The sequence below is a fragment of the Ochotona princeps genome, chromosome 5, assembly GCF_030435755.1.
Source record: "Ochotona princeps isolate mOchPri1 chromosome 5, mOchPri1.hap1, whole genome shotgun sequence".
Classification (NCBI taxonomy): Eukaryota; Metazoa; Chordata; class Mammalia; order Lagomorpha; family Ochotonidae; genus Ochotona; species Ochotona princeps.
Genome location: NC_080836.1, coordinates 101525343 through 101546674, shown reverse-complemented (window position 1 = coordinate 101546674; position 21332 = coordinate 101525343). Strand labels below are relative to the sequence as shown.

Sequence of the window (21332 nt, the reverse complement as noted above, 5' to 3'; positions counted from 1 at the left end):
TTTCCCTTTCTGTCTAACTTCCCTTTTGTTTGCATTTTCTGCTGTCATCCATGTGGTTTTCATGCATGCATGTGTGTTTATTTGATAGATGGGAGAAAGAGGGAAAGAGATATTGTCAGTCCTCAGACTCACAACCCCAGGAACCGGGGCTGCACCACAGCTGGGATCTAGGGAACTCCTCCCTGGTTTCCCACGTGAATGGCAGGAGCCCACTGGACCCATTCTGCTCCCTCTCAAGAGTGTGCATCAGCAGGAGCAGGGACCCTGGCATCCCCAGTACCAGACCAAATGCCCGTTCTGCGTGCTTTTCAAAGTTTGTTGAGAGGGTGTGGCCATCACCATAGCGTGGGTGCGCACATAGCACTGGGTGAGCACAAGCCAGGGGGAACTGAAGTGGGCAGAGCAAGGAAGGAAGGAACGCACAGTGGATCTCCTGCTCCTAAGGCTCCGAGGTGGCCCCTGACTCCCCACCCGCGGCAGCCCCCCTGAGGGCTGACCCTGAGGGGCTGAACAGCATCAACCAGCAGCTGCACACGCCCCATTTCCGGCCCCGCTCCGCCCACAGGCAGACTAGGGCACCAAGCACTGGGTCCCGCCCACAGCTTCCTAAGAGCACTTTCGTTTTCTCAGAAGCAGGCCCTGGGCTGCCTGGGTCAGCCATCTACACCCCTTGCGGGATTCGGTCCCCTGGGGCCAAGAAGGGCATAGGAGCAGTTGCAACGCCAGCAACACGTGAGTTTTCGGGGCCACTAACTTTTTCGCGACTGGTGGCTAGGGCTGTTGGACTAACTTTCTGGAAGCAGCCGCTGGGGGCTTGAAATGCAAGTGTCTGGATTCTGAGGTTGTCCCAAGGGTGGGAGAGGATAGGTGGGACTTTGGGAAACACATAAAGGGGGGAGGGGGCACAGGAAGGCAAAGCTAACATACTTTTCTTTCTCCTAAATTGGAGTTTGAGTTTGCAGCAGTGTGTGTTGTGCCCTGGATCTTCCCCGAAACGCTGACCCCGCCCTCACAGGCTACTCCCGCATTCCCAGTCCTTTCCGGTGATTGGTTGAGTAACTGTTGGAAGCCTGCCACAAGGTTCCCCTGTGTTTTCTGCAGGCACATTTATGGTTCTTGCTTCGAGTTCAGTTTCTAGAAACAGGAGTTCAAAGTGCTTCGTTTGGGGGTGCTCCATGGTGATAATTAAGTTAGCTTCTAAATTTAATGATGAGGGCTAGGGTTTCCTAGCTTAGCCAACTTGACAAGTGCATGTGTACTCAAACTGTGTTCCTTTGAGCTTTATTGACTGCTGGTGGTCAGTGTGTTTCTCATGCAGCTGTTGAGTGCTGGACTTATCTCTTTATTAGTAGCCTGTTTGTGTCTTTGTATTTCCCCCTTTGCTTGGATGTCTACCTTTTGCAAATTCATGTGTCAGATCCCATCTATCATGAAAGGAGCCCCCGGTCTGAACATGGAGAGGATACTGAGATGCAGTGTCCTGTGTGATAAAAAGTGGGCCACCAGGTCACCCTGGAGCTGGTGACTTCACCTTTCTGTGGCTCGTAGCAGACTAAGAAGGAGAAACCATAGATGTCTTGCTCTGCACACTGTTGGTAATGCATTGTCTTGTGGAACTGCAGGGCTGTTGCCTCTTCTTGGCCAGTGATCATATTGACCTGCACTCCTGCCCGGTCTGTGCTATCTCTCCTTCTCCTGTCTGCTACTTGGGACACATACAGGCCCTACCAGAACACCCACGCTGACGTCACAACTCCATTTCCGGTTCCAGCTTCCTGTGAATGTGTGCCCTGAAAAGCAAGCATGGTAAGTGGCTGGATCCCTGCCACCCTCTTGGGAGACCTGGATTGAGTTCTGGCTCCCGGCATTCACCTGTCCCGGCCGTGATGGTTGCAGCCATTTTACTGAACCAGTAACTGGGAGATTTCACTATCTCTATGCCTTTCAAATAAATAAATAACTTTTAAAATAAAGATTATTTATTTTACCTAAAATTCGAAATTACAGAGAGTGAGAGAGAGACACAGAGAGAGATCTTACATCTACTGGTTCACTCCCCAAATGGCTGCAACAGCTAGATAGAGCCAAATGGATTCAAAGATAGGAGACAGGAAACTCCTCCATGTCTCCCACATAGGTGCAGGGGTTCAAGGCCTTGCATCATTCTCCATTGCTTTCCCAGGCCATTAGCCTGGAGCTGGATCAGAAGCAGAACAGCTGTGTGCATGAACGTTGGCCTTGGCTGCAGCATCCATTGATTTGCATATGAGATAAGGCTGGAGACAGAACCGACCATATGACAGAAACCATCAGTGTGTGTGTAGGCTGATGTGGGTTACAGACTGAACCAAACCCACAGAGGAGTCAGGTCTAGAGTCACCTCAGACAAAGTTTCTTTGGGGAGCCCCACCTCCCAACTGGATCAATGGACTCAAAACTCCAACCACAGTGAAAAATCACAGATGTGTGGTCTGACTATGGGGTACGTATGTCAGAACTGGGTCTCCATGCTTGCTGAGGCCTGCGAGGTGAACGGCATGCCCACCTGCTAACAGGGGACATTACAACCAGTTCATTAAGGCCTAGAGGATGTCTAGTACCATGGAGGGCAGAACAAATTAGACAGCTCTCCCAGACAAGCTTTGACAGCGAGTGTATGAGTGAATGGAGACTCAGTGGACTACGTCAGCCAATGGACCTGGGAAAGAATTCCTTATCCCTGGAGCAACAAAATCAACAGCATCTCAGAACTGTTAAAACCACTTCAGCAGTATCCTCAGAACATGTTCCACATTGGGGACCCTGGGATGACATTGGGTAGTCATCCCTGAGTACTGATGCAGTTGGGCTGTGGGGAGTGGTCCACTTTCCACAGATACAGGAAAAAAAAAGATTAGAAGCAGTTGTCTCATGCACTTTCCCTATGCCTCAACCCTCTGCGCCCTAATCGGTGATCCACATGGGCATGCATCCCTCTCAACTATGCAAACATCATCAAAAATAAAATGAATTTATTATTGAAAAATGAAAGAAATGGAGCAGTTTGGACTTGAACTGGCACGCATATGGAATACCCACACCACAGACAGAGAATTAGCTTGCTGTGCCACCATGTTGGCCCCATAAATAAATCATTTTAGAGGCAAACCAAAAAAACCTCTTTATGGCTCAGTGTCCCCAACAGTATAAATGGGTATAGTCATAGTAACCATCCTGCAAACATTTAGTAAAGATCAGATTAGTGGGGTGGGCGCTGTGACATAACAGGTTAATCTTCTACCTGTATGTAGTTGCTGGCATCCCATATGGGTACGGGTTCACATCTTGGATGCTCCATTCCCAATCCTGCTCCCTGCTATTTCTCCTGGATGACCCAAGTATTTGACCCTTGTACCCACGTGGGAGACCAGGAAGGAGCTCCTGACTTCATTCTGGCCCAGTCCTGGACGTTGTGATCCTATGGGGAGTGAGCCAGTGTATACAAGATGTCTCTCTGTATGTCTCTTCCTCTCTCTATATAAAACTCTTTCCTTTCCTTTCAAATAAATAAAATATATTTTTAAAAGATCCAGTAAGTTACTGCATAAAAAACCCTTAGAACAAAGTCTGGTAAACAGGAGGTGCTTAATAAATAGCTTTGTAAAGCACGTGTCCCTCAGCATCTGGAATTTTAGCATCATGATGTCAACTGCTCTTGGCATGCATCAGTGCTGGGAACTGTCCTCATTTCCTTTGCCTGTACACGTTTCAGGCAGACGTTGCAGTGAGGAATGACTTGGGCATCGCCGGCCCGTCTTCAGGGGCTGGGCCATGCCGAGAGCGGCTGCGCACACACCTCTGACTCTGGGCTTCTCCCTGCCTGACAGGCAGCCCCCGGCAGGATGTTCATTGTGCCAGCGGCCTTGGAAGGGGCTCTTCTTCAGCACTTCATGTGTCAGAAGCTGGAGATCGCCTATGCCATACACAAGCCGTTTCCGTTCTTTGAGGGCCTCCGGGACAACTGCTTCATCACCGACAGAGTGCTTGCGGTGAGTCGGGTGCACCCTTTCTCCTGGCATCCCAGACCCCAACAGGGCTATCCAGTCACAGAGATTCAAACCCCCAGCCCTTGCGGCTTCTGAGGTCTGGCCGGCCCAGCCTGGGCCTGCTCATGCTCATGTAGGTGGGGTCTGTGCGTCACTCAAATGGCATTAGCTTCCAGGGTGCCACAGGGTCAGCCCTAACGGATGACCTCCAATCAGCTGGTTCAGAACAGCAGAAATTCTCTCCTTCTCATGGGTGTGGAGGCCGGAAATCCCAAGTCCAGACTTGATGGGTTGATTCTGTCTGGAGGTTCTGATGAGACTCCACTTCCTGCCACCCTCATGGTGTCTGGTGGCTGCTTGGTGCTCCTTGCCTATGGCCACACACATCCAACTCCATGTCCTTTTGTCATCCGTGTCTGCCCTGCTTTCCTTCTCTTTTGATGTCTCTCGGATTCAGGACCCACTCTGATCCTTCATGGTCACATCTCAAGATTATTAAGGACATTTTTAAGACCTTGTGTCCCAATAGGTTCACATTCAAGATTCTGAAGGGCCTGTCTTTGGGAGGAGTGAGATTGCTCATAGGTGCTAGCAGGTGTCCAACAGTTGCCCCGGGTGGCCTTCTTTGCTGCAGCTCCTTCCGTCATCACTGCCCCACACAGGTCTCCTTGGCCCTCATCTGTAAAGTCTTTTGTCATTAATCTCTCCCATAGCTATCTGAACTTTTCCTTCATAGCATAATGCACAGCCATCCTTGGGAGTTCATTTCACGTGTGCTTAATTGCTCAGTGCTCATCTTCTCTACCTGACACTGCCCACCTCCGACATGGGCCGTGTCTTGCTGCTCTCATGCACAACTCCATACCCAAGGCTCCCTGGGTCTAGAAGGGGTTCAGTGCATATTTGCTATCAGTTCTCTCCTGTTCTGTTTCTCTCAGCTTCATCTCACCAAGAGGGAGTCTGGAAGCTACTCAGACCACCTCAAATACAAGAAAGAAAAAGTTTCTAGCCCAAAGCCTTCAAAAATTAATTACATGACAGCATGATGCCATTTTACTTCCTTAAAAATGCTGTCTTCCATGAGCCAGCATTGTAGAACAGCAAGTTAAGCTTCCACTTGTGACACTAGCATCCCATTTCAGAACACTTATTCAAGTCCCTGATGCCCTGCTCCCAGTCCAGCTCCCTGCTAGTGTGTCTGGGAAGGCAGCACAGAATGACTCAAGTTCAAGTTCCCTAACCCATGTGGGAGAGCCAGATGCAGTCCTGGCTCTTGGTTTGGCCTGGCCTTAGCCCCAGCTGTTGTAGCCATTTGGGGAGTGAACCAGCAAACAGAAGATTCTTTCTGTGTTCGTCCTTCGGTCTATCATTTTGCCATTCAAACAAATAAAATTGGTTTTAAGATATTCTCTTCCCTCAAGTGTATAAGACAACAGAATTTACAAAACTTCACCTTAGAGGACTTGGCAATGTGTTTTCTGTTAAAATTTTTGAAAGGGTAAACTAGCTTTCTTACAATGGACAGAGCCCCACGTGTGTGAGGGATTTGCTCTCCGTCTGCTTTGGTAAGCATGGGCCGTCATTCTTTGCTCCATTCTGAAAGGACTCGGTGGAGGCCTGTCGTCATTTAGTTCCTGTAAGCAGAGTGGTGTACGACGTCCTTACCGGGCTGGAGCAGACATTCACCCCAGCATTGCTGGGCACCTTGTTCAGCCACATCAACCTGCGTGAATACCCCAGGCTGGCAGCAGTTCTCAGGAGCTTCAGGAGAGGTGAGGAGCTGAGCCGTGTCCAGCCGTCAGGGTGTCAGTTCAGCCCGATGGGATACTGGGGGTGCGTAAAGAAGCAAACTCCCGAACATCTGGATTCTCCAAGTTTGCTTTTGTCAGTGGTGACATGAATCATCAGTCTTCAACAGTGAAAAACAGTTTTGTGCAAAACAAGATCTTGTGAGAAAGTTTCAACATAGTGAAACGGGAAACATGCGGGCATTTTGGTGTTTAGAGGAACGTGGTTTGAATACAGTTACAGCTGATGACCAAGAGATTAGTAACTAGGTAACAGTCACAATGTCAGAGAAGGGGGCAGCCAAGGGAAAGGTCGATCTCCAGACAGGTGCAGGTGTACCTGCAGGTGAGCCCATTCTCTCGGCAGCATCAGGGCAGTGCCAGGAGAAGCTGGGACAGGCAAAGCTTTGCTAAGCATATTGAAGCCAGAGGAACCCCATGGCTGAACACCCTGACCCCACGGGGCTCAACCTCATTTATTTTGTTCCAGGCTATTTCCCCAAATCCACCTTTCCTTTCTTTTTCCTGTTTGCTGCATGAAACAATTTTACTTCTGTGAAAAATGATGGGGAAGAATCACAAGGGAAGACCAACCATGAAGGGGAACAGTAGTTGAATCTGCAGACATGAGAATATAAATAGACTCATTCCCCTGCAAGGGAATTTTGATTGTATTGTACTTAGTCAGGGAGGTAGCCCTGTGTATTTATTTCTAAAAGCAGAGACTTCTATTAAAATTATTGGTTGATTTAATTCTATGAAACTGAAATGAAAAGCTTAAATGCTTGTGTAGAAAGGCAAACAGAACTTTGGGTATGCAACCACACCAATGTTAGATCAGGGCTTTGTAGCACTGGGTGGCCCTATCCAGTACAGTAGAAAAGGGCACGGGTGGGCAAAGGACCTCGAGTCTGTTCTCTGCACCCAGGAAGCTAGTGAACAACCACACACCCCTATCCTCCCATCAGCAAAATCCCCTCCCCCACATGCTCCTTCCCCATCCCAGTCTGCGCTTCCTATGGAGAATGGCGCCCACGCCCAGCAATCGCGCTGGAAGCCCCACCCGGCCCCACTGAAGGGAGTTGCCCCCAGACCCTGCTGCTGCCCCTGCCACAGCCACCACCTCAGAGCCAGCTGCCCAGTGCCAGCAAAATTGGTGACCTTGGAGTGTCCTCGTCCAACTCTTCGGACCCTGCTGTGCCTCGGCCTGTGCACATCCTGGAAGGAAGAAACACACCAGGTGAGAAACAGACCCTGTCCAACCCTAATGTGTACCCACCCTGACGACCCTGGGCTGTGTTTCATTGGAGTGGTCCTTGCCATGGTCCTGCCTGTCCACGCACAGCCCCTTCCAGAAAGGATGGTGAGCATGGGCAGTGTCCCAGGAGGCCCGGAGCTTGGAGCACCCACTTCCCACTGCGAGGACACCAGCCACCTATCTTAGCCCTTGGCACTCTGTCTGCCCCAGTGTTCTTGCCACACTCTCTCCCCTCTCCCACCCAGTCCTTGTAAACTGTGAGGATCTCCTTCCTCCATGCAGTGACCAATGACAACTTAATATGTGAAAGAGATGAGCAGAAAGACCCCCAAAGGCTGCTCAGCCCTCCTTTTGACACTGCTCAAGGTAATGTGGGTTGGGAATGGCTTAGCTTAGCTCCAGGTGGCTGTGTAGGATGGCATGCACCTGCCAAGCAGGAAGCTGTGGCAGAAACCCCAGGAGACCCACCTGGGCATGGCAAAGAAAAAGTAAGAAAAAGAAACAGAGGTGCTGATTAAGCAGCCCCCACTACAGGGCAAGCCAGCCTTGCACACACTGTTCTGAACGGGCAGGTAAGTGGTGCACCTCCCGAGCTGGTGGCCTTATTTGGTTTCTTGTCCCAGGATAACTAGGGGGAGCTTTGAGTTTCAATCTGATTTGTCTTAATAGGGTTTAATTTGTGAGACTAACATTAGAAGAATTTTTTTTTTTTTACAGGAGAGAGATTACTAAATGTTGAAAGAGCGTTCAAACTTGATTGAGCTTCCAAATTATGCCACTTATTCTCCCCAAATCATCACTATGATAGCATCTGCTCACATTAACTCTGGCAGTGCTATGTTGTTAGGCAGTGTTCGCAAATGGCATTGTGAATAAAGATCTACTTATTTGAAATGCAGAGTTACAGAGAGTAGAAGACACAGAGAGAGAGCATGCAAAAGAGAGAGAGAGGGAGAGAGAGAGAGAGAGAGAAAGACATTCTATCTGCTGGTTTATTCCCCAAAAACCTGCAACAGCTAACGATGGACAAGGCTGATGCCAGGAGCTTGGAACTCCATTGGAGAAGATCCATCTTCACAACTGTCAGATACTAAGTAGCATTATTAAAGTAACGACCCATGGAACATAAATGACTGTTGACTTGCCCATTCCTTCCCACTGTGGGCCAGGCCTTGGCGGCTGGCCACACCATCACGAGGACCAGCTGAATTCTCTTCTCCCGGTTCGGGCCTGGCTTGTCTCTGGCTGTTTCAGGTATTTGGAGACTGAATCAACAGATGGAAGACTTCTTTCTCTCTGCCTTTTAAACACAGAGAAAACAGATTTATATTGCAAGGAATTAGATGACTGTGAAGAAGCAAAGCCAGCAAGTCCTGAGTGGCCCAACAGTGACAAGGCAGTGCTATTCCTCCTTCCTGGTACCCACTCTGACTTTGAACCTTAGTCACTTCCAGGTCACTTGGGTCTGTTAATAGTGGATGTTATCATTTCAGGGATCCAGTGGTGACCTGTCCCCTCCCTCCCTCACCTGCTCCTAAGTAGGTCAGCCTTTGAGACAGATCCCGTGGAATTGGGAAACAAGAAGAAGATGGCAACCTTGCGTGAGAGGAGCTTTCCAGTCCTTCTGTCTTTTGCAACCAGAAACTAGTAGGACCTTGTGTCCAAGTACATTTGCTGTTGAAAAAGAAAAAGGCTCCTGCTTTTTCAGCCGTCCTTCTGTGTTTACTGGTATTCAAGGCACTTAGTCTTCTTTACTGTTTCTCAAGGTGAGACAGTCACAGATACAGCACGCACAGACATCACAGCAATACTGTATTTCCCACAAGGCCAAGGTGGTGCCCGCTACCTGGCCATCAGAATTTGACATCTCGCTTCCCACTGCCTTTAGCTGCATCCCTGGAGCAGAGCCACCAAGAACCTGTGGGCTTGTCTTCCTCCATCCACTGAAGCAATTCCCCTAAATGGGTCAGACTAAGTCTTCACTGTATTGCAGGGGCTCCCTTGGGTCAATGGGACAAGTCACCTAAGGAACCACAATCACAGGCTGGCAAAATGAAGGCAGTGCCAGGGACCCCTGGGGTGTGGGGCCAGCAGGTTCACCCTCTCGTCATCCTGCCTCCCCCCCATCCCCGGATGTTCTGCGCCTAAAGTGCATTTCTCTTGTCAGTGATAAGAGAGAATTCTCCAGAGCCAGATGACCCAGAAGATTCCCAGGAGGCCCCACGCCCACCTCCCAAGAAGAGAGGTGAGAGTTGCCTTCCTCCTGCAGGTGTCAGGGGACTCACAGCTGCTCTCTCTCCCTTATCATAGCTTGCCATAAACACAAGTGCCATGGCACACATCGGGATGGCCAGCACAGCTTCTCCGTTGCTCCCACTCATGGTACCTTCTTCCAGTGAAGAGACTCACAGGGAAACCAGAGGGTATTCTGAATGTCCATCCCTTGGCACCACTGGTCTCCCAGTTCCCCAGCTTCAGTTAGCTGCACTGACCTCTGCAATGGAGGGGTGTTTCCCCTGAGCAGACACCATTTCCTCTTAAGATGTGGCTGGGCCTTCCCTGTTGTTGCTGAGGCTGCTTGGTGGAAGGCAGGCTGCAGTTTGCTTCTTGCTACCCACTGCCCCAATCCAGGACCCTGGTCCTGTCTCCCCTCTTTGGAGACTCCAGCATCCAACTGAAAGTCCGTTTGCTCCAACATTGTCACCTGCCAGCTTCCCCACCACCCCCCGAAAGACATCAGATGTTGTGTTTCTCCCACCGTAGGTCCTGCCATCATCCTGGGTTCTTTGACGGTAGTCACAGGCAACAGACAACCCATCCAACACTCTGGCATCTCAAATCCTTCCTCCACCCATGTCTGGTGGCTCTTTCTGCGACACATTCTTTTCACTCCAGAGGGCCAGCTTATAGGCTCTGTAATGGAGACCCAGCTCCATTTCTAAGTACTTGGTTCAATAATTCTTCTTTTTCGAACCCTGTTTTTGAAGTTCGCTCTTTCTTAGAAGCTGAACATCATTGACATTGAAGGTCGGAAGATCTGCACCTGTGAATGTAAAAGATGTCTTCTGTCCCTTCTTTTAGGAATTAAGAGGAAAAGGAGTATCTGGTCAACTCCAAAAAAGAGATGTCAGAAAAAAAGCCTCCCAAGAGGTAAGATGAGGCAAGGGGAGGAGCTAGGAGGCTGGAGAGAGCTCACGCAGGGCTGGCCAGCCAAGGTGTGAGCACTGGAATTCATTTCAAATGCAATGAGAAGCCATTGGACAGGTAGAATCCATGAAGTGACATGGTCTGTTTTTAAAGTTGACAAGATCAATGTGGCTGCTGGGTTAAGAAAGAGTGGAGGTGGGCACAAGTGGAGCCAGGGTGGCCTTTGAGGACGGATGCTCAGGCAATGTTAGACAGGCTGGATTCAGATCAGGTTGGGGATGGGAGCGATGGTCTCTAGAAGAAAGTTAATTGTAGATCAATTTTGCAGGTAACCTTGACAAGCCTTCTCTAAAATTTCCCTAACTGTATGTTGTTGATTTCCACTTATGGTGCCTGGACAGAGAGAGAGAGCAGATGGTGATTTTTGGGGAGAAAACCTACATACCACCAAAAAGAGATACTCATGGAGAAATAGTGAGAGAAAAGCAAAAAACAGGGGTGTAAAGAGCCCCTGAAGGAAGGGATCTGGGCACAGGAAGAAAGGTTGTCAGGGAGGGGAGGAAGGGGTTTCCTGGGGACCCCAGTTAAAACTGTTCACAGATCACTTCTTGGTCCATGGGTAGCCATGAAACGCAAGAGAGAAGTGCGAAGTGGTGGGCCAAGTGGCTTAACCCGCTACAATGCTGGCCCCTACCCCGCACAGAATACTTGCTTTTTGCTTCGTCTGTTAAGGATAATGACTTGTTATGTTACATATTTTGCAGTTTTTCTCACTTCATCTTTGTAGTCAAATGTCTTTGATTCCTAGGCTTAAATTTCAGCTTAGAAAACCTTTTCATGTCCATGGCTTATGATAATCGTTTTCTGTTTTCTTTTTCTAGTCTTTAAAAAATGGTTATTAGTTTGAAATTGGTATATTCTAAGTGTGAGTTTCTAGTATACCTCTCTTACATCTTTACTCATTTCCAGGTAAAAGAGAAGTACTGGTATCACATAGGCCTCCAGGTTTCTTACCTCCACAAAGTGATGAGAAAACAGAAAATTTTTGTTTAAAAAGCATTGAGGAAGTGGGCCTTTAGCTTAGTGGTTAAGATAGCAGCATCGGGCACAGTGTGGTAACCTAGTAGCTAAAGTCTTTGCCTTGTACCCACCAAGATCCCATGGGTCATGTTCCAGCTACTCTGCTTCCCTTCTGGCTCCCTGCTTGTGTCCTGGGAAAGCAGTGGAGGACAGCCCAAGGCCTTGGGACCCTGCACCCTCATGGGAGACCCAGAAGAGTCTCCTGGCTTCAGATCAGCTTAGCTCTGTCGTTGCAGCCACTTGGGGAGTGAACCAGCAGATGGAGAATCTTTTTCTCTGTCTCTCCTCTCTGTAAATCCTCATTTTCAATAAAAATAAATAAAGCTTTAAAAAAAGAAAAAAGACAACAGCACCCACATGGCAGGGTTTGGGTGTAGCACCAACCCCAGCTTAGCACCCATGCGGAGACCTGAGTTGAGTTCTGAGCTTCCAGCTTCAGCCAGGTGCAACCCTGACCATTGCAGGTATTTGGGGGAGTGAACCAGCCAGTGGACAGTCAAATAAATTTTTTGAACATTAAGAAAAAAAATTCACAGTGTAGCCTTTTAAGATCAATATTTGCAGACAGAAAATTTTTTTTTCCTTTTTTAGAGGAGAAAAGAAAGAGTTCTAGCTGCTCAAATTCAAGACAAGAGGAAAAAAGACCCCCAGGAGGTAAGCAAGAAAAGGGAAGTGTCTCTCCTGTAAGTGTTCTGATTGTCATTTGAGCGACCAGTGTGGTTACCCAGTTTTACTGGCCCATCTCTGCCCAAGCCACGCCATCAACAGACACCTCCCGCCAAGACAGAACCTGGTACCACAGTGACGCACACCCGGCCTTCTGGTCTCTTACCTCCAGGAAGGACTGGTGGTGGAAGTGGGGACATGAGGCAGCAGGGAGCATCGAGGTGAAGACTGTCTCTGCTGTAGGGTCCCAGCCAGGGAGAGCAGAGAGCTGCAGCAGGCCTGAGGCGCCCAATCCCAAACTGGAATTACATTTGGAGTCACTTAGCACTCAGAACCCCTCCCACCCCTGTCTGCGTCTCAGTGCATGGAGGTTGTGCTGTTGGCAGCATAGGAAACATGTTGATGAAACTCCCTGCTTCTCCGCCCTCCTATCTCCATCTCCTTCCCCCGATTCTGTACCTCTTCACTCTGTTCCCTCATCCTCTTTTCCCCCCTTCCTGGCTGTTTACTGAGGGCCTGGGGGTTCTTGTCAGGGAGATGTGGGATCCCTTGCCTTTGTGGAGGACAGGAACTCTTAGAAGAACTTTCCTTGCAGCTGCCGAACCATGATTGAGACAGGTGCTTGACTGCTCTGGGGACACCTCCAAAGGTTCAGGGTGCTCCAGCACCACTAGTCTTGGGGTGTGACCTGGACTCTGCTTGCTCGTTCTCCCTTGCCCTCCTCTCTACCTTCTGATTTCCTGCCCATTGCCTCCTTAGGCTGGAGGAAGCCTACTCTCTGCCATTTGCTTTTCCTCTACTGATGACTTCCAGGAAAGTTGACATTCAGGCCTTTAAGCGCTTCTTGGTATGGACAGTGGTTCTGGGAATGTAGGGATCCACTACCACTCAGGAGATTCTGTGCTTCAGTGTTTGAGGCCTCCCAGATGGCCCAGATGAGCAGTGACCCCTCAGCTCTGGCAGCCTCTGCCCTTCCCCTGAATCCTGTTGATTTCATAGCTGTGAACCCTGGTACTTTATAGTAATGAAAAATATACACATTTTGTATTTTTGAAAATGTGCTGTTTTTTGCACATCCAAAAAGTGTCAGCTCTATAGCCCAAACCCTGGGGACTCAAGAGTGAGCCAGATAGATGCCAGTCCTTCTTTTATGGAACTTTGGGGTTGGGGGTGAAGGACATAAAGGGGGAAAAGATAAACAGGAAGAAGTACAATGAGTCTAGGGGAGAAAGGAAGACACTGCAGAAGACAAAGAAGTAATTATAGAGAAATGACCAGGCTAAAGCGAAGGCCATGGATCTCCAAGGGGTGGGAGAGTCGGGCTGGACTGAGCAGGAGGCAGTCATGCATTGGGTGCAGGGTGTGGAGAGGTCCATGGATCTCCAAGGGGTGGGAGAGTCGGGCTGGACTGAGCAGGAGGCAGTCATGCATTGGGTGTGGGGTGTGGAGAGGTCCATGGATCTCCAAGGGGTGGGAGAGTCGGGCTGGACTGAGCAGGAGGGAGTCATGGATTGGGTGCGGGGTGCAGAGAGGTTTGCTGGAGGCCCAAATGTAAAATAATACAAATCACTGTTTGGCCCAGGGGTTGTCTCATCTGGGCATGAAATGCAAAAGAAGCTGGAGCAGGTGACTAGAAGGAAAGATGATCCAATCCGAAACTCAAGGGTGATGACAAAGAACAAGAAGGCAAAAATGAACTGTACCCAAGTGTCCAGACTGGAGGGTAAGCTGTGGATGGACTCTTTCTCTGTGTGCATGGTCTCTCCTGAGCAGGTGCATGGCAGGTGGAAGTATAAAGCTGTTGGAAGACATGCAGCCAAGAGGCACATGAAGCCAGAACAAGGCTCTGTTAGGCTTAGAGAGCTTGTTGGTAGGAGATTCTCAGGGTGCAGTTGGCCTTGGATGTGTGTTCACTGGACTGCTCCCCAGTCTCTGCTATTTTCATTTACAGTAATGGAGGCACCACTACTTCACTGAGTTGATAAATTCTTTCATGCCTGCAGCCAACCCAGGATTGCAAGTGGCTCCAGTCCTCAGGGTGGATGTATTTTCAGGATTGTTTGTTAAGTGTTCATTTCTAGCAGTGAAGTGTCTTGGTCAAGGACTCTGTATAGTGTTTTGCCGGAGTCCAGCTCCAGCCGAGAGTTCGGAGCTCGAGAAGGGTGCGTGAGATAGGCGTAGAAAGAAGAAGAGAGAAAGAAAGGAGAGACGGACCACTAGGATTCCTTGATGATTGTGGACCTTGCAAGAAAGCTGTCCGCTTTATTTATACAGAAGCAGTACAAAGTTTTCTTTTAGGGGCATTTTGACATAGCTTCAGGGGGGCACAATTTACAACTTCTTGAGAAATGATTGAGGAAGGGTCCCACATTCCTTGCTTATCTTGGTTTGCCAGTCTTCATCCGCTCTCCTCAGGTCTGGGCTCTAACCTTGGCGCCACCTGTGACAACCAGGCCCCTACCTTGAATTATGTATGGGTTAGTAAGTCCGGGGTCTTGGTGTATGGGGATTACGGGCCATTGGCACTAAAGGCCATTAGGTCAGCAAGCTCACACAGTTTGTTATCTGAACAAATAAAGCAAGAGTTATAACGGCGGAAAGAATTGTAATTAGCAATGAGCCAAGTTTACTCCATATAAGTTTCAATTCTACAATGGACAAGTGAGTGTTTCCAAAGATAATTCTACAAATTGTTTCACCTTAAGACAGGGCATTATCCATTCCAACATTGCAGCCAAGAATTTCTCAGTAGGCAACACATCTTATTCAGTAATACATTCTTGCTACAATTCTTATTCTACAACTTATCCATCACTTAATGTGAGGAATACATCAAAAGAGAAAAAAAAAACAAAGATCTGAGACAAAAGGTTTCAAACATTAAGTTCCTCTACAACTGCAGGTTCTACAACCTCATAAGTGATCAAACAATAATCAAAAGTATATCTTTGAGATGTTAGTGAAATCAGCCTATATTTCCTCTAGTTAGAAATTATGAAAGCAGCTGAAGCAACTACATTTTCTATGTTCTAAAGAGTTGCAAGGACAGGCTAACCCTTAAGGTCACAGTAACTATATTTTTTGCCTTAGCAGGATAGCCTTTAGGGTCCCAGTAACACGATAGCCTTTAGGGTCACAGTAACAAGATAACTTTTAGGGTCCCAGTAACAAGATAGCTTTTAGGGTCCCAGTAGCTATATTTTTTGTCATGGCAGTTTTAACCCATACTCCCATCATTTCCATTAGTTTGTAAAATTCTTATCAAGCCATTTCCCAGAAAGCATGCTAAATGTCCAGGCCAGATTTTATGGCAATGGGTAGGTACACAATAAGGTGTCTGGAAACAGCATGGACTTGATTGTACTCCTGTGTGCAGTTAAAGGTCCATTCGGGACATTATCAGTAACATTAACTCTTAAGCTCATGTTGGTTGTAAAAGCCATCTCACAGGGGCAGACAATGCCTCAATAGATTACAGGATTCTTAGTGGGGTGCTTGAGTGTCCATGCAAAAGGGTGGTGAGACTGCATCAAGGTGGTCAGAGAGAAATCCGCCGGGCCCTGCCAAACAGCTGGAAGCTCCCTGGGCCCTGCCATGCAGGGAGCTGTTCTCTTCACACCTTTGTGTCATTCACACCTACTGCACGGACCCTGGCAGTGTTTCTCAATTACCCATCTTTTATCCAGCTTGCACTCCCAATGAGCATGCAAAAGCCCTTATTTTCACCAACACTAGAAATAATGACGTTTTGCTCCTGGCCTCTCCATGGTTTTCTTCCGACTTTCTGTGTGCCGTGGGCGCACACACGGCAGTAGGCTGTGCATATGTATCGCTGCTCATCAGTATCCCGTCCCTAGTCCCTTCAGAAGGTTTCAGACACCCATGCTGTGCTCTCAGAGATGCCATGTGCCTTAAGTCAGCCAGATAAAAGTGGACTATAACAGAGGGTCAGTTTCTGGGCAAAGGTTGAAGAGCTCCTGTTCCTTTTCTCTCTGACCCCAAACCAGCGATGTGCCAAACCAAGGCTTGTCAGCCACTAGGAGCCAAGCATGTCAGTCGTGTGGGGCTGAGCCTTATCTACCGTGTGATGAAGAAATAGCATGAGGGAGAAGTGAAATGTTGTTGCATGGCAAGCTCCCCACCCTCAAGTTTCAGATGATAAATAGTTTAGGCTTTGCAGGCCCCACAGTCTGTGCCTCAACTACTCAGCTCTGTCTCTGTAGCATACAGGCAGCCAGAGACACACCCAGAAGCCAGTGGGCAGGGTCGTGCCGCAGTAAGTCTTTGTTCACATAAAGAGGTGGCCAGGCTGTTGGGCTGGAGTTGCTGAAACTTGTTTCGAATCACTGGGAAGTTGTACACCAGTGTCTAACCTGGCTTTACTAATTTACCTGCTTTGTAATCTGTCATTAGAATTTTCTTCTTTCATAGACTACCTGCTTATGTTTGCCCATTTGTATATGACTATTCGTTTAAAAATTAACCCCTTTTCCCTTATTGTGAGAAGCTTCTGGTTGCGGGGACATTTTAATTTGGAAAAATGAGTGTATCTGTAGTGTGTAGGTGCATGAGTGTGTGGTTCATGTAACAGCTGGCCTTTTGCAAGGATAATTGCTCACGTGTTCACTGCCCTGTGCATTAGGGGGTGCTTAGCAAGCCCCTGTCCTTCACTGCGAGGTGCCGGTGGTCGTGGCAGCAGGATTTCCCATCCCAGCCCCGTGCTGACGTAGGACGCCAGCTTGCCTGCCCTGAGAACTGCTGCTTGATGCCCCGTTCTGCCGCCGTTAAAGCCCTCCTGTGTAATATTTACAAACTACATGCCCCTTTTGTTCACTTCTAATATTTATATTAAATACATCAATATACATTTACTGTGAAAATCCGTTTTCTGTCATGTCTTATCCTCTCTTTCTGTACTATATATATATATATGCACATATGTTTTTTTCTCCCCCTAACTTATAGAAATACAGCAAAAATTAAAATTGTTTTCATATGAGGTGTATACATCTTTGTTTATGGTATGTTATCATTATTATTTTTTTAGAAAAGAAACAGAAAACAAATACTCGTGCATGTTCAAAAAAGATCCAGAAAAATATTCTCCAGAGAGGTGGGTGCACACAGGGTCCTCCCTGGAATTGGGTCCCCTACGGTCTTCCCACCCCTCGTCCTCACCGCCCTGGGTTCTGCCTCCATGTTAGTTCAGAGTAGAGAGGAGCTCTGTAAGGCTGGCATCTGCGCTTCCCCTCTGTGCACTACACATGGCCTCTTGGCGTCCCTGCCCTCCACTTCCCCCATCGTGTTCCACACCTTCCTCCTGAGCATCATCGCTGCTGACTGTCTCCTCTGTCACTTCCTCCCGCTGTAAGTCCTACACGTTTCTTAAAGAGGGATCCCAGCCTCCAGCCTGTTGGTGGCAGAAATGCAAGGACGGTAGGTTCATGGATGCCCTGAGATGCCTAGCTCGCAGTGTTGGCAGCTGCTGGACTCCTCAGCTGAGGTGGGCAGTGCCCTGGTTCTGAGGCTGGTTCATCAGGCAGCACTGGCCTTCTACGTGTACAGTGGAAGGAGTGGACACCGGGGAAGAGTGTCACATACCTGGTCCCCTGGTCTACAGCCAGGACTTCGCCAGCACCTACACCCCACAGGCTGCACCAGCTTGGCATGCCCACCTTAGGTCAGCTGGACACCAACCGAGTGCCGCTTTCTCCACCCCCTGCCTGCCTCTCCCAGAGCTGATTCTTTAAGACAAGGCCTTTGCTACTCCCTGCTGGAAGATGATTGTGTTAAGCACACATGTTGAGCATTTTTCCGAGGTGAAATTCCAGCATCTTCCTCTTCAACACTGTGCTCCCTGCACAATCCACACAACGTTTTGCAGAAACCCTGATAAAAATCCAAATATGTGCATTGCTTTACAATTAGCCCATCAGATCCTCATCCTAACTGGTACTACCAACCCATTTTACAGATTCAATTAGGAGTTGAAGCACTTGCATTAGCCAAAATCAGCCCAGGTGATCTGAGCTCTTTGTCCTTTGCACCAAAAGGTAAATGAACCCAGACACGTGGGTTACAAAACACTGGGGGAATCCGGAACGCAGGCGGACACTGGGCATGTCCCTCCCGTTCAGGGCCTCTGACCTCCTGAGCACTTGGCCTTGGCCTTGGCCTTACCTCCTGCTCTAACACACGGCTTCTGTGCTGGTGCTGATCACGTGTTGGGGAGCCTGCTGAGGTGTCTCTGAGGTGACAGTTGGAGTCTGGTGTGTCTCACTTGTAGTGACAACTCCTACCTATACAGTGAGCTGACCACCAATCCTTCTCTGCAAATCTGAGCCCTGCCCGCACCCACCTCCCCCAGCTGGGAACGCAGGATGGTCCACGTTGCCGCTCTTAGGTTGTCCTCGTGGCTGCTTTTCCTCCAAGCCCCCGAGCTTCCCCAGCCCCTCCCCAGCCCCTCTCGTGTAGCTTCCCAGCCCCCAGATCTTTCCCAGGCCTTTTCCACAGCTAATTTTCACCTGGCTCTTTCCCCTTATGTTTTCTAAGAATTCTTGGAGTTGTTCTGCCAGCCTTGTTAATTAGGTGTTTTTCCGTTTTGTACTTCCTGGACTCTGTCAGGCTCTTCTGTTAATTTCCTTCCCTCCCTGCGCTTCTCATTTCCATGAACTCACTTTCTTCTGTAACCGCTGGCTTTTCACAGCAGGCTGTCACTGTTCACTCACTGTGGTGGTCCACACCAGTCGCTATTGACGCTCACCTAGAAGCATGGGCTGGCTGATGTCAGAGCCCACCCCCGCCCCCGCTTTCCCCACAGGGTCCCCTCTCTCTGGTGCAATTTGCTAAGATGAATAAACCAAACTCAGGATTGTCAAGAATAGTCCAGAAAATTGGGCTTAAGTGTAGACTTAGCTTTGAAAGCTCTCAGGTCAAAAAACGCCACCTGCTTTGGTGACCTACCTACCCCAGGAAAGGGGAGACTCTGCATGGTAACCCCCAAAGCCACCTGTTGCTCTGCCATTTGAGACATCTGTAATCAGTAGAGAGCACAGTACCCCACGCTGGGCAGATAGCTCATCCACTGCTCAAAGTGGAATGCTTCCTGCAGATTAAGCTGTCTTTCCCAATACCATTGATTACCACTGATCACCACTGATTGGAGTTCCTGGAGGACAATGCAAGAGGAAGCTAGGACGAAGACTGAGTAAGGTCAACTTCTACTTTCAGAAAACCATGAAGATGACACCGTGGATTTTCGCTGTCCAAAGCTTCCTGTGACCTGTGGAAAGGCTAAGGGGATTTTATACAAAAAGAAAATGAGACAAGGTGAGGCCTGTGGTCTCCTGCTCTTCGCATCCTACCATGGGGGAGTCATCAGAAGGGAGGAGAGGGCCCTGACGTGCCATTGTTCCAGAAATGGCTGCAGGGAAGCAAGTGTTTGGGGCAGAGATTTAAGGACCTTTTCCCATGATGTTGTGTCTGCCAGCAGACTGCCCCAATCCCACAAGGAAATACAAATGCATCCAGCAACACTGACCGCTGTGGGTGCGTGTGGGTGTCACATAACATGGAAGTTCTGTCGACTCCCTCACCACCCAAGCAGATTCCTAGGCTTCCTTTAGGTTAGGAGAGAAGGAACCTGGATCCCTTGCTCAAGGCCCCCACCTCACAGGGCCAGCCTTTCTTGGTGGATGCTCTGAGCAGCAGTTGAAAGACTTGGGATGCAGGAGAGGATCGGGCTGGATCCCGAAATGGGCCATCCTTCTCTTGCAGGCTCCTTGGAGAAGTGTATTCAAAATGGAAAAGGCGCCTGGTTCACCCCAGGTGAATTTGCAGCAGATGGGAAAAAAGGAGGCAAGAAGAACTGGAAACGGGAGATCTACTGCGGAGGAAAGGCCCTCAGAGAGCTGTTGGAGGTGAGTGGGGGGCGAAGGTTCACAGGAGGTGGTTGGAAGCCTTCCAGGAAGGAGTAGGATTTCAAGGAGCGGAAAGACCAAGGAACTCCCACTAAGCTTCACCGGCATGGTGGAGGTGGAGCTCAGTGCAGACAGAGAAGTGTGATAGGCGACAGAGGCAGACGGGTGATCGTGTTGGGACATTTCAAGGTCAGGGAGAGTAATGTGAGAGCTTCCAATGTCCAGGCCGAGGGGTTCGAGGAAGGAGGGACTTAGGAAGCTTGGTCTGCCAGGGTTTGGTGGGGAGGGTGGGAAACATAGGTGGGGAGGGCGGGAGACACAGGTACCTGTGACAGCTTCCCCCTCCTCTACCAGATCATCGCCTGCTCAGCACCCACCTGCCAGGACCCCTCTATGAAACAACTGTGGCCACTGTTGGGGGTCAGGCTCTCCTTTGCATTTGCACAGAAGCTGTGCTTGCCTACGATCAGATGCACACAGGGGACCAGTCCTAGCGACCTTAACACACAAAACTTCCCGGGGATAAGCAGTTACCACTAAGATGCCCTTGGAAGGATCTTCATCTAGAGAGGAAGACATGAGAAGGGAGAGTGCAGGGATGGATGAGGGCCTGGGGCAAAAGGACATGGGTCTCAGGTCTGAGTGGCCCAAGAGTCTGATTTTCCCGCTAAGGAAATTTGGAACAAGCTGGCTGGGGACCGGAGCTTACTTTGCAGGTAGACACTCTGAGTCTGTGGTTCTGTGTGAAGTCCAGGCACATAAGCGGGAAGGTGGGAACTTGCATGTCCACAAAGGACCCTCTAGACTCATCCCCTTCACTGATGCTTTCTCTCTTTCAGGAAGGACTTCTGCTCTGTCCTCCAGGCAGATGTCTCAAGAGAGGGGGGAAGGGCAGGTGAGTTTCTGCCACATTTGTCTGAAGGCCTCAGAATCCCCACGTTCACCAGCTCCGAGTAACCTCCGCATCCTGGCAGGACATCTTCATTGCGACTGCTGAGCATAGGATTTCACAGCTTATCTTAAATGGCTAACAGCAGGTTTTTTCCAAAATGAAAAATTAGAACACAAACTGATGTGTCCATGTGTGTGTTTTGTTAAAATATGGCTGTTGAGAAGACTACAAACCGAAGGTGTCAGAACTAGAACACCATAGTTAGAGAAGCAAAGTGGCATTGAACTAGAAGAGAAAAACAGGAGCGGAGAAGCCGCTGGTCCCTACGGGCGCGAGTATTGCCCAACAGCGTGTGCTGGCGGTGGCATCAGGATGCTTGCTGAACTGAGCTGGTCTCTGCAGCCGCCCGTTGGCTGTTTGGCCTCATATGCCCTGTCTTTCCTCACTTGCCTGGCTGTGTTCTCCAGGAATGAGTCTCAATCGCTCACGAGGGTCGTTAGGGTGAACTTCCGGCACAGGCAGTAGCACTTCTCTGTCTTTCCTGAGATCCCGGTCTGA

General features: G+C 49.1%; 1 protein-coding gene across 1 annotated transcript; it reads left to right on the top strand.

Annotated features, from left to right (window-relative positions):
* Positions 1-685: 685 nt before the first annotated feature.
* Positions 686-20951, top strand: LOC101524131 (sp110 nuclear body protein). Its single transcript, XM_058665095.1, has 14 exons — positions 686-732; positions 1722-1806; positions 3867-4028; positions 5629-5797; positions 6819-7052; positions 7353-7436; positions 9238-9315; positions 10152-10220; positions 11889-11951; positions 13546-13686; positions 17011-17076; positions 19194-19292; positions 19740-19882; positions 20722-20951. Exons 2-14 carry the CDS (start codon positions 1804-1806, stop codon positions 20779-20781), a joined length of 1371 nt encoding a protein of 456 aa, XP_058521078.1. The 5' UTR covers positions 686-732; positions 1722-1803; the 3' UTR covers positions 20782-20951.
* Positions 20952-21332: the final 381 nt, after the last annotated feature.